The sequence below is a fragment of the Pyrus communis genome, chromosome 1 (assembly GCF_963583255.1).
Source record: "Pyrus communis chromosome 1, drPyrComm1.1, whole genome shotgun sequence".
NCBI classification, from domain to species: Eukaryota; Viridiplantae; Streptophyta; class Magnoliopsida; order Rosales; family Rosaceae; genus Pyrus; species Pyrus communis.
In genome coordinates this window covers 24,036,462-24,051,959 of record NC_084803.1, presented here as the reverse complement: position 1 = coordinate 24,051,959, position 15,498 = coordinate 24,036,462, and the positions used below count along the sequence as shown (strand labels likewise).

General features: G+C 39.2%; 1 protein-coding gene across 1 annotated transcript; it reads right to left on the bottom strand.

The window, feature by feature from the left end:
* Nucleotides 1-10,218: 10,218 nt before the first annotated feature.
* LOC137717231 (ABC transporter G family member 1-like) lies at nt 10,219-14,988 on the bottom strand. Its single transcript, XM_068456526.1, has 8 exons — nt 14,391-14,988; nt 12,650-12,729; nt 12,043-12,507; nt 11,871-11,957; nt 11,584-11,709; nt 11,280-11,471; nt 11,096-11,182; nt 10,219-10,998 (listed from the first exon to the last, which is right to left on the bottom strand). Exons 1-8 carry the CDS (start codon nt 14,902-14,904, stop codon nt 10,324-10,326), a joined length of 2,226 nt encoding a protein of 741 aa, XP_068312627.1. The 5' UTR covers nt 14,905-14,988; the 3' UTR covers nt 10,219-10,323.
* Between the last annotated feature and the right edge of the window lie 510 nt (nt 14,989-15,498).

The following is a 15,498-nucleotide window of genomic DNA, read 5'->3' as shown; positions in this document are numbered from 1 at the left end:
CTCTTGGCACAAGAAAATGAAGACCAAAAGAAAAGAGCACTCTGCTACCTAAGTAGAACTCTCACTGGTGCTGAGCTTAACCATTCACCAATCAAGAATATGTGCCTTGCCCTAGTCTTTGATGTCCAAAAGCTAAGACACTACATGCACTTGGTTGCTAAAGCCGACCCAGTCAAGTATGTTATATCCAAACCCGTTTTGACAAGGCGACTAACTAAATGGGCGTTGCTTCTTAATCAATACAAGATCATCTACGTCCCAGCAAAAGCCATCAAGGGATAAACATTAGCAGACTTTCTTGCCGATCATCCAATCCCAGCAGATTGGAAAATCTCAGATGACTTACCTAATGAGGATGTGTTTTACATCGACATCTTCCCGACATGGACAAAGTTCTTTGATGGATCCGCACAAACGAACGGAGTGGGGGCATGAATAGTATTCCTGTCGCCAAAAAGACAAGTACTACCCTATTCATTTCGACTAAGCGAGCTATGCTCTAACAACATCGCTAAGTACCAAGCGCTGATCATTGGACTCCAAATGGTGATCGACATGGAAATCACAACACTAGAAGTGTATAGCAACTCCAAGCTCATAATCAATCAACTTTTGACTGAATATGAAGTAAGGAAAGATGATCTAATCCCATACTTTCGGCTATCAACTCAACTGCTACAAAAGTTTGAGGCCGTGATGCTAAAACGTGTGCCAAGAAAAGAAAATCAAATCGGACGCTCTCGTAAACCTAGCCTCAAGTATGGTGCTAGGAGAAGACGAAGCTACGGACGTGCCAGTTTGCTAAAGATGGGTGATCCCGCTCATCACTAAAATGTTATTAGATGATACAAATGTCATCTCAATACTTCTAGTCGACACTGAAGAGTGGAAACAACCACTAATTGACTACTTGGAGTATGAAAAGCTTCCAGATGATCTTAGACACCACTCTAAAATACATCGACGAGCACCTTGCTTCCTCTGCTACAAAGGAACACTTTACCGACGCTTTTTTGAAGAAGTACTTCTAAGATGCCTTGGTGAGGAAAAAGCCAATCAAGCAATGGAAGAAGCACACTCAGGCGTATACGGGGAGTATCAATTTAGACCAAAGCTACTTTTCCAACTCAAAATAATGGGTTACTACTGGCCAAGCATGGTGAAGGATTGCCTGGAGTACGCTAAAAGGTGCCAAGCCTGCCAATTCCACGCTAACTTCATAGGACCAATCACACCGCCTGAACCATTACACTCTATAGTTATTTCATGGTCGTTTGATGCATAGGGATTAGAAGTCATTGGACCAATCACACCAAAGTCATCTACAAAAGAAGCCTACATCTTAGCTGCAATGAATTACTTTTCCAAGTAGGCTGAAGCCTTACCCCTAAAGGAAGTCAAGAAGGAAACTGCCTTTCATTTCATCAAGGAGCATATCATCCACCGATATGGTGTGCCTCGCTACATCATCACTGACAACGAAAAATAGTTCTCCAACCGACTCATGGTCAAGCTTTGTGAGAAATACAAGTTCAAGCAGCACAAGTCTTTCATGTATCATGCTTCGACTAACGGTCTCGCGGAAGCATTCAACAAAACATTGTGCAACCTCCTGAATAAGGTAATCGGCCGAACAAAGAGAAACTGGCACGAAATAATAAGTGAAGAGGGCATATAGGACGACATATAGAACTCCTACCCAATTTACACCTTATTCTTTTCGTATATGGCATGGAAGCTGTTCAACCACTCGAAAGTCAAATCTTCTCACTAAGGATGGCTATACAAGAAGGCTTGACTAAAGAGGAAAATGCAAAGCTATGACTTCAAAAGTTTGAAGCACTCGACGAAATGAGGCTCGAAGCTCAACAACACTTGGAATGCTACCAAGCATAACTATCCAAGGGATTTAACAAGAAGGTTCGCCTAAGGTCTTTCCAAACTAGAGATCTTGTCTTGGCATTACAAAGGCCTATCATCACAACTCATAAAACAAAAGGCAAGTTCACATCAAAGTAGGATGGACTTTACGTAATACAAGAGGTCTACACCAACGACGCCTACTTAATCATGGCGGAAGATGGCTTAAAGATCAGCCCCATCAATGGCAGATTCTTGAAACGTTACTACCCCTAAACCAAACAAGCAATGCTCCTTGCCTGCTTGAGCCTAAACTGAACACGGCACAAATCTCCTCGCCTGCGCGAGCCTAAACTGCACACGGCAACAATGCTCCTTGTTCGCATAAGCTTAAAAGGCGACACCCAATGATCCTCGTTCGCACGAGTTTAAAAGGCGACACCCAACACTCTTGGCCAACAAGAGCATAAAACAGTGTATGACAAAAAAAAATAATCAAAATCATCATCAAAACCGTCAAAACTATCAAAAAACAATCCATCATTTCCTTCGAACTACGCCATGACTTGATCCCTCCTCAATCGAGGGTACGTAGACAACTTGAAACTTCAAAACTTCAAGTACAGTCACATCACCAACAAAAAAAAAATGCAAACACTTTGAAGAATAAGGAGCAAATTCAAAATGTGAATACTTTTATTTCTTTAAAGGAAGAAGTCGATTCCAAAGCCTTATTACAAAAAAAAAAAAAAAAAAAAAAAGGCTTAAAGTACAAAGAATGGAAGACAATACTTGAAAGCTATGTCCTTAAAACTACGACAACGATCTTCAAGCAAACCTTCCAAAGTCTTCAAAGTCTCCACATCGGTGGGAGACAAAATGGGCAACTACATAGCCATGCCTTTCTTTTGCTCTAGGCGTGAAATCTCCTATTGATGCTGAGAAAGTATAGCTTCTTGCTCCAAGAGAACACCTTGAATCGTGATGCTTCGACTTCCAACTGTTCTCGTTCTCGCGCCAACGCTTCTAGACACACCTACACAAAAGCCAAAAAAGTCCATATGGCTTGATAACCTTCCAAAGCGACTTGATGCAAAGACCGAACTTGGGCAATTGATAAGTCTATTGCTGCAAGTTGCTAAGCTATAACATCTGGATTCAACTTCTTTAAGGAAACAACATGCAAAGAAGAATACTCAGTTGAGGTAGCCATAAGCTCGGCAATCTTGACTCTCAAGAGTGAGGAATCAACGTTAAGGTTGTCAATCACAGAAACAAGCTTCGATAAGTCTTCCTTGAGCAATGCAAGGTCCTCCAATGGGCACTTTGAAATCCTCTTATCAATATGGCTCTTGATATCTATAGCCGTGCGAAGGTTGATACGATGGATGAGCTGCTCAGTGCCATTAAGGTTCGAACCTCTAAGAGAGATCTCAAAACTAGCTGGCAAAGGTATTGGATGCATGACAAGCTTTAGCATGCCTACATCTACATTCGGCAACCTTGGGTTACTTGGCAGATTCGAAACAAGCTTTGTGCTAAGTGAATCTCCTCGTATGTAGGTAGATTACCTCCTAATAGCATCTCCGTAAAGGAATGAATGCCCATGTTCACCAAATCAAAAGAACAAAAGGGTCCAGCCTAAAGAAGACAAAGAAAGATGTTAGAAGCAAAAGCTAAACCAATGAAAGCAGAAAAAATCACAAGAAAGAAGGAAATATATACATTTTTCTTAAGTGACACACGACCATCAAATTGAGGAAGCCTAAACACTTTCTTCTTCTTATGACAAAAATTGACATCACTGTCATCTTGAGCACCTTCAAGCTGTCGCTTGTTTAAAACTTGTTGATGTTGCTGCAAAACAAGTTCATCTTCGTGCAAGTCAACTTCGTCACCCACCTCTTCAGAAGCATCTGAATGATGAGAAGACAAACATGGGCGTTGAGAAGCTAAAGCCACAGGTCCATCTTGCAAAGGAACTACACTCGCACAATCAAATGGTGCCAACAACGTAGGAACTACAGAATAACCCCCTCTTGGCGCATCATAACGTGAATGAGAAGAATTGGTACCATTTGCCGTCCTTAGGTCTTCATGATGTACCTTTGACCACCAACCTACATAGGCACGGGTCACCGAATTGCTCTTGAACTCGTTCTTGGCCGGCAGGGTGATAAAAGCATTTGTGCATGAACGAGTACAAGACTCCTAATGCATATACATGGCTTGGAAGGATTTTGGTTGTGTGTTTTCCTTCAACTTGCTTGGCATATGTTGAACAAAACCACATTGCCTACTGAAAAGGTGAGGGCTATACAACTGAACAATACATCGGTTTCCTTGCCGCAAAGAAATATACCCCGAGCGAAGACTTGTAAGATAAGAAAAGTCTGAGAAATGAAGGTACGAATCATCTATAAAGCCTCGCCGCGCCTAGCCAACCCTTGCTAGATGGTCCATTCTCAAACCTTCACAGCTTCTAAACAATTCATGTGCTTGCAAATCATGAAGGCTCTTTGCAAAAACCACACCAGAGTAATTTGTCATCAAATGGCCCAGTTTGACTGAAGTTGATGAAGAAAGCCCAAACTTGTCTAAAGTCAACGAAGAAAAATGAGTACCAAAATACTCACCCAACTAACCGTACAAATAGTGGTAGGGAAATACTACAACACGATCTTCAGTGCTCGCCAAGTTTGAAACAACACTCAAGCCATCATAAATATTGGCTAAAACTGGAATAACAAAGTTGAAAGATTCACCTATAGCCATCTTGTTAGCCACTTTGACGTCGTCTTTGGGGAAAACAAACTTACAAAGCCAAAAAGCTAAGAAAACGACTAGGTAAGATTCTTCCACGTGCTATAACGCTACGCCAAGATCCTTAAACATTTTCAGCTTAGCAAGGGCATGATGCCTAGCTGAACTAATGACACCTAATGGGTCTGAGTCTCTTTTTGGCTTAGTGGTCTTGTTGCGGCCACTTTTCTTCGAAAGCTTATTGTATTTCATGGCATCCCAATACCAAAATTGGATCCATGAAGAAATCTTCACGCCTGACTTACCCTGAGCTTCCTGGGAAAGCTTGTGATACGCCCAAAATAAATAGCGGCAACTCGCAGGCAATCCTCAGCTATTGTGATGAGAAAAGTCCTCCACAACCTCATCGTAAAACTTACCCTGGATCGGCAAACCTCCTATCTTGTGGAGATCTCACACTAAAATTGACATCTCCCCTTGTGACATGTGAAGTGTGTTGGTCGTTGAACACCAATGCTCAAAGAACGCACAAAAGACGGAAGGATGGCAATCATAACTAAACAAAGATATGTACACGACGTGATAAACGCCCAAGTTGGTAAGCACATCTTTAGATTAGCTTAAGACATCTTCAAGCCACTCCCGGTAAAACTCAGCAAAGACGATTTCTCCAGTAGATTACAAGGTGCTATTCCAAGTCATAGCTCTGCTACGGATGCGATCACTAAGAAGCTCAAACGAAGCTGGTGGATTGTCACAAACATGGTGCGAAGGATTCAAGATAAGAATCCTCAATGTACACGCCTTCTTCTTCGTATTTGGTTGGCCAAAATTTGTCACCTTCCAAGATACTTCAGAAGACCATGACTTGATATGCATCGAGTGTCTTTCGTAGAAAGAACAAGCGCCTTAGGGCCAATCAACAGCACAAAGCTACAACGTCGTTCCCCTATCTTGCAAATCACCTTCCTTTGCAATAATGGTGATGATATTGCTCTTAAAGCACTTGAAAAATACCATGGCTGCAACAAAACAAACAAGGCAACATAAGCATAAGAGTGGGGCGGTAAGAAAAAAAATTGCTTCACTAAAGCAAAAGACATGTGAGACACTCCTTGTGAGCGTTGAAGGATGACAATGACAAAGTCACAACGAAGAAAATAAATCAGCCACAAAGCTTAAGCAGCACGACAAAGAGGGTAGCTACAAGACGACCTTTCAAAAACACACTACAATAGCAAAGAAAACCAAAATGTTATGCAACCTTGCAGCGATTCCGCAAGCAGTTTCTTGCATTGTACGGCAACGTCACCACCGAGGGAAAACTGTGACCAAAAGGTACTACACAGCGTAACCCTGCTACAGTCTTTTGCATAGCACCACATGGTAAAAAGTGACGCACTGAAATAAACACCAAACAACAAAACTCATGGCAGCAAGCAGCAATTACACAAGGCATAGCAACAAGCATAGTGGCAGTGCACGGCAAGGGTAGTTTGTGACAAAAACACACACCTAATTGTCCTATAAATAAGGATCAATTGCTTGCTAATGCTATAGGGAGAATACATATCAAATAGCAAAAGGAAAATCAAAAGAAGGAAGTACATTCCAACCAAAAGCAGGGAGCAAATTCCAAGCAAAAAATGGCAAGGTGATTTCGGCCACAAAGGAAAAAAAAAAAAAAAAAAAAGCATGTTGTTTTTACAACAAAATCCGCAAAGAAAAGAAAAGGAAAAAAAAAAAAAAAAAAGTAAGGGGCTTTAAAAGTTCCAAAATATCAAAGGAAAGTACTTTTCCTTTCCAAAATACAAAAGGGAATCCTTCCAAAGCAAGGACAAGCCTTCAAGTTTCCCAAACCAAAGGGCAAAACACCCCCTTGGCCAAAAACCAAAAAAAAAAAAGGGAAAGGAAAAATGCAAATCCTACTTACCCAAGGACAAGCATTAAATCTTTCCAAAACCTTGAAGGAAATCACCAAAGCTTTCCAACATTTTGAAGGAAATCACCCTCATTATCAAAATGGAAGGAGATTCCTACCTAAGGAAGGAAAAGCATTTGTACCACAACCACAAGGAAAAAATCCAAGTCTCAAAATACCCCAAATGTATTTTGCCAAAAAAAAATTATGGAAAATCAATACGCACAATAAGTATGTGCCGATTTATCTATTTTCAAAATTTTCATTTCTTCCAAGATCAAACCTCTACAACCCTTGAAGAAAGTTAAAGTTTTCATTTCATTCAAGATCAAGCATCCATGGCCCTTGAAGAAAAATTTCATTTTCTTTCAAGATTAAGCCTCCACGGACGGCCCTTGAAGAAAAATTTCATTTTCACTCAAGATCAAACCTCTACGGCCCTTGAAGACATTTTCATTTCATTCAAGATTAACCATCTACAACCCTTGAAGAAATGTTTCGTCCAAGAAATACGCCTCAATGGCCCTTGACGAAATTCATCATTTCAATTCAAGAAATACGCCTCAACGACCCTTGAAGAAATGTTTTTGTTCAAGACATACACCTTTACGGATCTTGAAGAAGCAAACTAATTCAAGATCAAGTCTCAACGACCCTTGAGTTAGAACATTCACATTGCAGGACTTCAAAACACGTTTCCTACATGTGACAAACACATGCCTACAACGCGCCTTGAAGTGGGGGCATTTGCAGACATGTAAATTTCGTTGCATGCAAATGATGCATCATAAAGCTCCACGTGGCATATGACTCATCACAAATGGACAAGTCATCAATCACATGTGACACAAAACAAGCAAAGAAAGCACAAAACTTCCCCAAAATTCGGCCAAAAGGAAGAAATCTCCTTAAAATTGGCAAAGGGCCTAAATTGCTCCCAAAACTGGAAAGAAATCTAAAGTATCTTCACAAAACAAGCACGAATTGAAGATTGCTCGCAAAATAGGCAAGAAAACCCTATAGATTTCGGCCAAGCTAAGGAAAGTGGTTGAAATTAAGACACAATACATGCATGGACGAATCAAGACACAAATCAAAGCCAAATCCATCCAAAGGAAAGCTTTGAGAAGTCTATAAATACAAGATCCTCAAACAGGCATAAAGGTCAACAACTTCTACATTGAAGGGCCAAAATTCTCACAAAAGGAGAACCTCTGCCAAATCTTTGAAGACTAATACACTGCCAAAACTCTCTTCAAAGAATGTACAACCGAAGTCGAAGCTTTCTTTTGGCCACAACTGAAGCATTCCCTTGAAGAATCAACAAGCACTTGTGCCGATTCCTTCAAGACTTTGCTGCAAGCTTAAAACTTGTAACGACATTCGATTCAAGATCAAGTCGCCAAGACCCTTGAATCAACAAAATCCCACATCAACATCACCTTTGCCGCAGGTCATACACAAACCTAGGAGGTGAAGACTATCCACGCATTGTTTCAAGCTCAAAACTTGAAGCAATCGTTCAATCGTTTGTCCGAGATCAAGTCATCACGACCCTTGGATCAACAACCTACGCATCTACATCAAATTTGAAGATTGAATCAGAGGAAAATTGTAAACAGAGATTGTAACCTTACAAATTCATCAATACAAATCTACTTTGTACACGTGCTCTCGTTTCATTCATTATAGAATTTTCGTGTTTACATTCTCATCTAACTTAAAAATAATAATAAGTAAGAACCAATTCTAATGCCATATCCAAACGGTCCATTGAAAAAAGATTGGAATCAAAACAATTATATAAAAGATTTGATTTCTAATGCATTGAATGTGTAGTATAAATATTCAATGGAAAGTTATTTCTAAAGGTAAAGATTATAAATGAATTTATACCAAAAGGAAATTAAATTAAGGGTTAATCTTAGTTTACTACCCTGAAGTTTCTTGGTTTTTAACATTTAATACATGAATTTTTTTTTCATCCCAGGTGGTACATAAAGTCATAATTTTGGGACACTTTCGTACATTTTTTAAGTTTTCTATTGAATCAGCCGTTAATTGGTGACGTGGCGCTCACATGGACAGTGACTAGGCTCCACGTGTTTAGGGGCCCATATAAATATTAAAAAATTAATTTTTTTTGAAACAAAAAAAATTTAAAAAAAAATGTTTTTGGGTTGTCCCCTACCTCAACCCCTGACCCCCTTCCTCCCTTTTCTCATTTACATGCCGAAACGGGAAATCAGCTCCGCCGTGGAAAGGGTACAAAAAATCACAATGTTCCTTGTCATCGTGTTCGAATCCTTCGGCGGAAAGGGAGGCTTATCTAAATGGGACACATCTTCTCCAGCCCGTCATCCTTATAAAATTTAACCTGTCAGTCTTCGATTTGTTGACTCAGAAAAACATAGCGGTTTCGAATCCAGGCAACCAATACACGTATAACAATCTCTCAAGCTAGACCATGCAGTAGCCTTTGCTGTCGTATTTGAACATGAATCTGAGGCAATCGTTTCTCACCATGCATCTCGATTCGCAGACGTTGAAATTGACGGCGGGCCAATTTATCTGGTTAGACCCGCCCGTGTTCCCTAAATTCGTGAGCTTAATTTTCCTTTCGCACCCTCTATCTTTAATTCCGTCGGCAGATTCTCTAAATCCTGGTGGGCACATGCAGTAAGAGGAGCTCAAACCGTCGTTGACGCAGATGGCGCTCAGCTCGCACGTGCGGTGGACTTTGCACAATTTGTACCTGGCTTGCCAGACAATGTTCCATTGCCGCAGACTGAGATTGAAGCTGTAAATTCTGAAATTCCCGTAGTCGTCAATCGTCAGTCTTCAAGATTGATTTAGGCCGAAATCGGAGGCGATTAACGACTCGCTGTTTGCTTGCTGCACTTTGCCTTCGGAGTCCAGAGGCTGGAAAGCGTTGCTGAAACTCTGATAGACGTCAGTGTCGTTGAAGAATAAATTACTCACGTTGACGACGCTGAACTTGTCATTGTTGGAGAGGAGGGTGAAATTAGCTCTGGTCATGCTCTGGTTCGGCAACATGGTGCAGTGGGGAAGGCGAAGCTCTTCCATTTGTCGTAAATTAAGTTTTCGTCATTGTGGAGGAGGAGTCTGGTGGTGTTTGGGTTCGAAGAAGAAGGTCATGGGGTTGAGGTAGGGGATATCCCATAAACTTTTTTTTTTTTTAATTTTTTTTAATATTTATGTGGGCCCCTATGGCACGTGAGCGCCGCGTCACCAGTTAACGGCTCATTTAACAGCAAACTTAATGAATGTATGAAATTGTCCCAAAATTATGACTTTATGTACTACTCTGAGATGAAAAAAACTTCATGTATTAAATGTTGCAAACCAAGAAACTTCAGAGTAGTAAACTAAGATTAACCCTTAAATTAATAAAAGAATCAAATTTAATTTTGAATTAAAACAAATATAAACAACAAGGGTACTTTAAGATGAGAATGTGTTTTGAAATACCACTTAAAATTTCAACAACGGTCACGATTAAGCCATGTTAACGTCTTGTTCACATCTTGTATTGACTTCTTTAAAGAAAGAAAAATGTGAGAAAGGAGGGGAGGGGAGTGGAGGGGAATCGACTGGATTCCAACTCCTCCATATATATACTTCGTAAAATAAATTTCGTATATTTTCTTTCTGGTAAAGTCCATTCAACCATAGCTGGAATACACGTACATATATAATACATTCAAACAATGTTCTATTTAGTGCTACAAATTAACAAAAACACACTACAAGTTTGCTTAATCTGAGGGCATGGAGGATGGATTTTCTGTGATCTGTTTCGAGTGCTTCGGAGTAGCAACTATGAGAGCTTTGATGATTGGTACAACCTTTTCTGTGAACTTCATGATTCCCAGAAACATGAGCCTGTAAACTATTACCATTCCAAACAAAATGGCAAGATCGACCCACTTGGAGTATCCCATCTGCACTTGCCAAACGCTTCGTAAAATTTCTTCGCCATTAATTGTTGACGGTCCTTCTGCTTGATTGTTTGGGAATGTCAGTCCTTCAAACTCGTTTTTGTAGAATCCTTCATTTGCGTACTTGTGGAATGCAATGTAGTACATTGGATATCTCCAGAAGGGCTTAGGGAGGTCATTGGGTAGTCGGAAGAAACCTCCGTTCAGCATCATTACTCCTTGAATTCCAGCACCGGTGATAATTCCCATGAGGAAATCTGGCACAATGCTTGCGACAATCATCATTAGGCTCTCGACCAACATCATGGTGACAAAGAGTAGCAATGCAAAATAGGCAAAGTGATCAAAGCTCTTTTGAAGACCGACAAGGTAGTAGGCTATTGCTCCGGGAATTAGAGAGATGATGAGCAAGTATGGAATGGAGGAAAATGTGTTTCCAACAACAAATGCTGAAACACCATAGTGCCCGTTCAATCTCTCTCGCCCGAAGATCTGGTTCGTGAGACAAATAAAAGGCGGTCAGATCACCAACAATGCTTATTAGATGCAATGCTCACAAAATAAGGAATGATCCAACAAACTGACAAACCTTCATGTCTTCTACAAAAGAAGGGAATCCACCTATTGCCATGAAAGTCAAGAATGCTCCAACAAACATAAGCATCGAACCTCTCGCCTGAAAATTCGGTCATTTTTGGAGCTATTAAATTAGTATTGGCTAATGTTTTGCATGACAGTAGAGAAATATATCAGTGAAATCTTCGGTGAATTACCTGTATGGAGCCAAAGGTGGAGCCGATGTCGTGAAAGATAGTGCCTACGCATAAACACAAGGCAATGTAAATTGCAAGGCGAAGCCAGTAGTAGCCTAGATCGCGATACATGTTCACAAACGATCTCCTTGTGAGAACAAGGCATTGGGTTATGAAGCTGGCTTGACTTCCCTTCTCTAGAGTTCCACCTTTCTACAATACAAAAGAAAAGCGCAGTAAGTAGTATTCGCTAACCTTTTTTCTTTTTTGGTTTGTATGCTTTCGATCAGCTCATAATACTTTAATTGAGTGATAGATGGTTTACCTGTTGGGAAATATTAGCTACCTGCAGCTGAACTTGCTGGTTAATATTTGAATCCTTGTATGATTGTATGAGAATATTAATTGCTTCTTCTGTGCTTGTTTTGCCACCAAGCCCTTGTTCGATATCCTAATATCAAGGGCTCCAGGTAAGTTTTCGTAGTTTGAGTTTCCATATTTTTATCATATGAAGATAACTAATTAGTTTTCCTATCAAGATATATATATATTTTTTTTTTTGGGTATCAAAAAGTTGAAATATAGCAAGTAGATTGTTCTGAGAAGACTTACAACATCAAAATCCTTGTTGATAGTTCTAAGGTAGTGATCTGATGGGTTTCTCAGAGTCGGGCATGGGAATCCATTTGAAGCAAAAAACTGCACCATTCGGATTGGTTCTATTGCTTAATCGCTCGTATGTAAGAAGTAAACAAGTTTATGCTGATGAGAGTTCAAAGCTTACTTGTTCTGCCATTGAAGCAGGGCCAAAGTAGACTGTCCTACCAGAGGAGAGTAGGCAAAGATTTTGGAAAAGATCGAAAACCTCACTGCTAGGTTGATGAATCGATGCAATAACTGTCCTTCCATCACGGTGAGCTAGCTTAACAATGCGGTTAATGACATGGTAAGACGCTGCACTGTCTAGGCCACTAGTAGGCTCATCAAGGAAGAGAAGCTTCGGGCGAGTCAAGATTTCAATGCAAATGCTAACTCTTCTTTTCTGGCCACCGCTAAGTCCTTTTATGCTCCAACCTCCAATTCTTGTGTCCATGGAGTCTTGCAACCCCATCTCCCTTATCGTCATCTCCGCTCTTTCCTTCTTTTCTGCTTGGGACATGGAGTCGGGCAGTTGCAGCCGCGCCGAGTAATATACAGCTTCCCTTACTGTTAATGTTGTCATTAGAGTGTCGTCTTGAGTCACGTACGCCTATATCATCGAGAAATCAAACATAGGAACTATTACTTCTTAAAATAAATAGAAATTATGACATTAAAATGAGGAAGTGATGCATTATATATGTGAGTGATGAGATTGTACATCTTCATATATGTTCCTTCATTTTTCTTACCGATGTTCCAAAAGTAAGTGTTTCTTTACGGCCATTGATTAAGATCTCCCCGGTCTGCTGTGTGTTTGAACTTAGCCTTCCTGCAATATTTAAACATTTTTTTGGTATTATGTACTTTGTTCTACAAATCCATGTGGCGCTAAGCGGCTGACCATTGTCCCGATTAATGCCTAGACGTTTAAAAATTAAGAAAGGATGCCTAGGCCTATTGAGGTGCCCACTTAGGCACTTGCCTAGCGCGCCTAGACCTGCCTAGGCATCTGTCTAGGTTGCAATTCACTTAGATAGAAAACAGATAATTTTTATTTTGCATTTTATTTTTTCCAATAAATTGTAATAGACTTATTAAATACTTAAATGAACACACATTATATGTTTGTTCCCATGTTTTCATTATGTTCCAATAGCTAATAATATATATGTCATTCTATTTTGTATTTTATGATGAAATTATATATATTTTAATTATAAACAAATATTTATTTACACAAACTATAATAGATTTAATTAAATCCGTCTAGTCCACCTAGGTGCCTGCCTAGACCCCACCTAGCCGCCTAGACGCTAAGCTTCAACTTGCTGCCCAACTAACACCTAGCGTCTTTTAGAACCTTGATTATATATCTTAATAAGAGCTCTGACTTTATCAGAATTTTCACATAGCAGAATGGCTGCTCCTTTTTTTTTATTTTTTATGGGAAATTAGCCATTTTAGACAGATTTCGAACAGGATGTTCCGAAATAAAAAGATATAAGTGGCTTTCAAAATGGTTGTGCCGAAATAGAAACTTTTAGAATATGAAAAGACAAAGAAATCCATGCTTTTAAACCCCCTTCCGCTCTCTCTCCTCCCTGCGTTCATGCTCCAGACATCTCTCTCTCTTCCCAGATTTTAGAGCAGTGACTAATTGAATTTCACTGCAGACCAAAATTGGAGAAACGAAAGGATTAGGATCCTCTCATGAGCACAGGATGAGAATCCTCCTGATCAAAGAATATCGGTCGTTGGATGAAAATTCAACGGTTATAATTATTATAACTTTAAATAGACCCTCTATTTGTAGCCGTTAGATTTTCATCTAACTGTCCACACTTCTTGATTAGAAGGATCCTCACATTAGACTCAGAAGAGGATCCAAATCCGAAACGAAAGAGATATAGAGGAAGTGTATCCAGTAGCAAAAAGACACCAAAACAAAATCTATATTTTGTCAGGTTTCCAACTTAATCACCTGCTATTACAATATTAAATATTAGGTTTCATCTACAGATGATCTCGGTGATATTAAAGTAAAAACTCACATATATTAATTGTATACTATTTTACATGTGATCGATATAGAATCATATTCTCCAACAATTTCAACTTGCCCTTCTCTAAAATTAGAAGCCTCTTTACACAGTTACACATGACAAACAAGAAAGAACATATAAAATCAAAGAAATAAATGAATTTTTTTCCCATCATTTGGATTTAAAATTTGTTTTGTGATCTGTTATATAAAGTTGGTCAGTTTTTCATAAAAATTATATTGAAAAATAGGCTGAAATGAAGATTTTACCCTTTCAAAGTTGAAATGATAAAAATCCAATAATATATGGATAAAATATTAGTGACATAATCCATTAAATATTAACGATAACTTGGCAAGATCTAACAAATGGTCATTTCTTCTTCTGAGATTTGTATTTTCATCATTTCAGCCAATCTCCAAAAGAGTTATACATAGTTCAGAGTTACCTGCCAAAGCATCCAAAAGGGTAGATTTGCCAGAGCCAGAAGGACCCATGATAGCCAACATCTCACCAGGTTGAGCATACCCTGTAACCTCCTGCAAGATCATTCTCTGCCCATTTTTCCCATCAGCTACACCAACCCACAGGTCCTTCCATGTCAAAGAAACTCCCTTCCTTTTCGACCCGATTTCGACATCATCAATACCATCAACACTACTTTGATGATCATTTCCGCAACTCAGCTTTGCAACAGATTCCAGTCTCAGAGGCGGAGCTTCACGAACGTCCTTACCGGAGTTCGAAGCCAAACCACCTTTAAACTCAATGCGGAACGGGAAAATTCTGTCCATGCTGGAGCAGGACAAGGATATGTTCCCACCATCATCATCTTCTTCTGCAGAATCTCTGGTTTGTTGCCTTTGCATATGATCATCTTCTGATGACAATAATGTTCTTGTTGGGCTTGGACTTGGTGTCCATCTTGGAGCACTACTTTTAGCCAAAGAATTCAACTCCATGGCAATGGATGGATGTTAAGGTGGTGCAGGTTTTTGCACTAATATATATATCCAACTAGTCGTATTAAAAGTTATTCAAACCTTACAACTTTAAATAGATTAATGAAATCCTAGCTACCTTGTTCAATTGGGTGAATAAAATAATTAAATTAATGCTTGGCCAATTTTTGAGCCTTGCCTATCTAGCAGAGTTTTTTTATGTGCTACAGATTATATGATGAAGGTGGACACTTTTTCTTCTTTTGTTTTTTTATCCATGTTATAAAAAATAATACTGAGTGCCATCGGCAAAGAAAATCTTTGACCTACTTTCATATATAAATTATAAATAACACAATGCTACGTTTATTTCAATGACGGATTTTGTTCAATCTATATCAGTTATAAACATATGTTAAATCGTTATACGTAAGTTATAAATGTTGATCTCAGGACCAATCATTTATATGTATCATTGAAGAAATATGTTAAATCGTTATACGTAAGTTATAAACGTTGATCTCAGGACCAATCATTTATATGTATCATTGAAGAAAATTTGTATAATAATGTTATAGAGATAACCCTTTAATGCCCTATCTATCCTTTCAACTT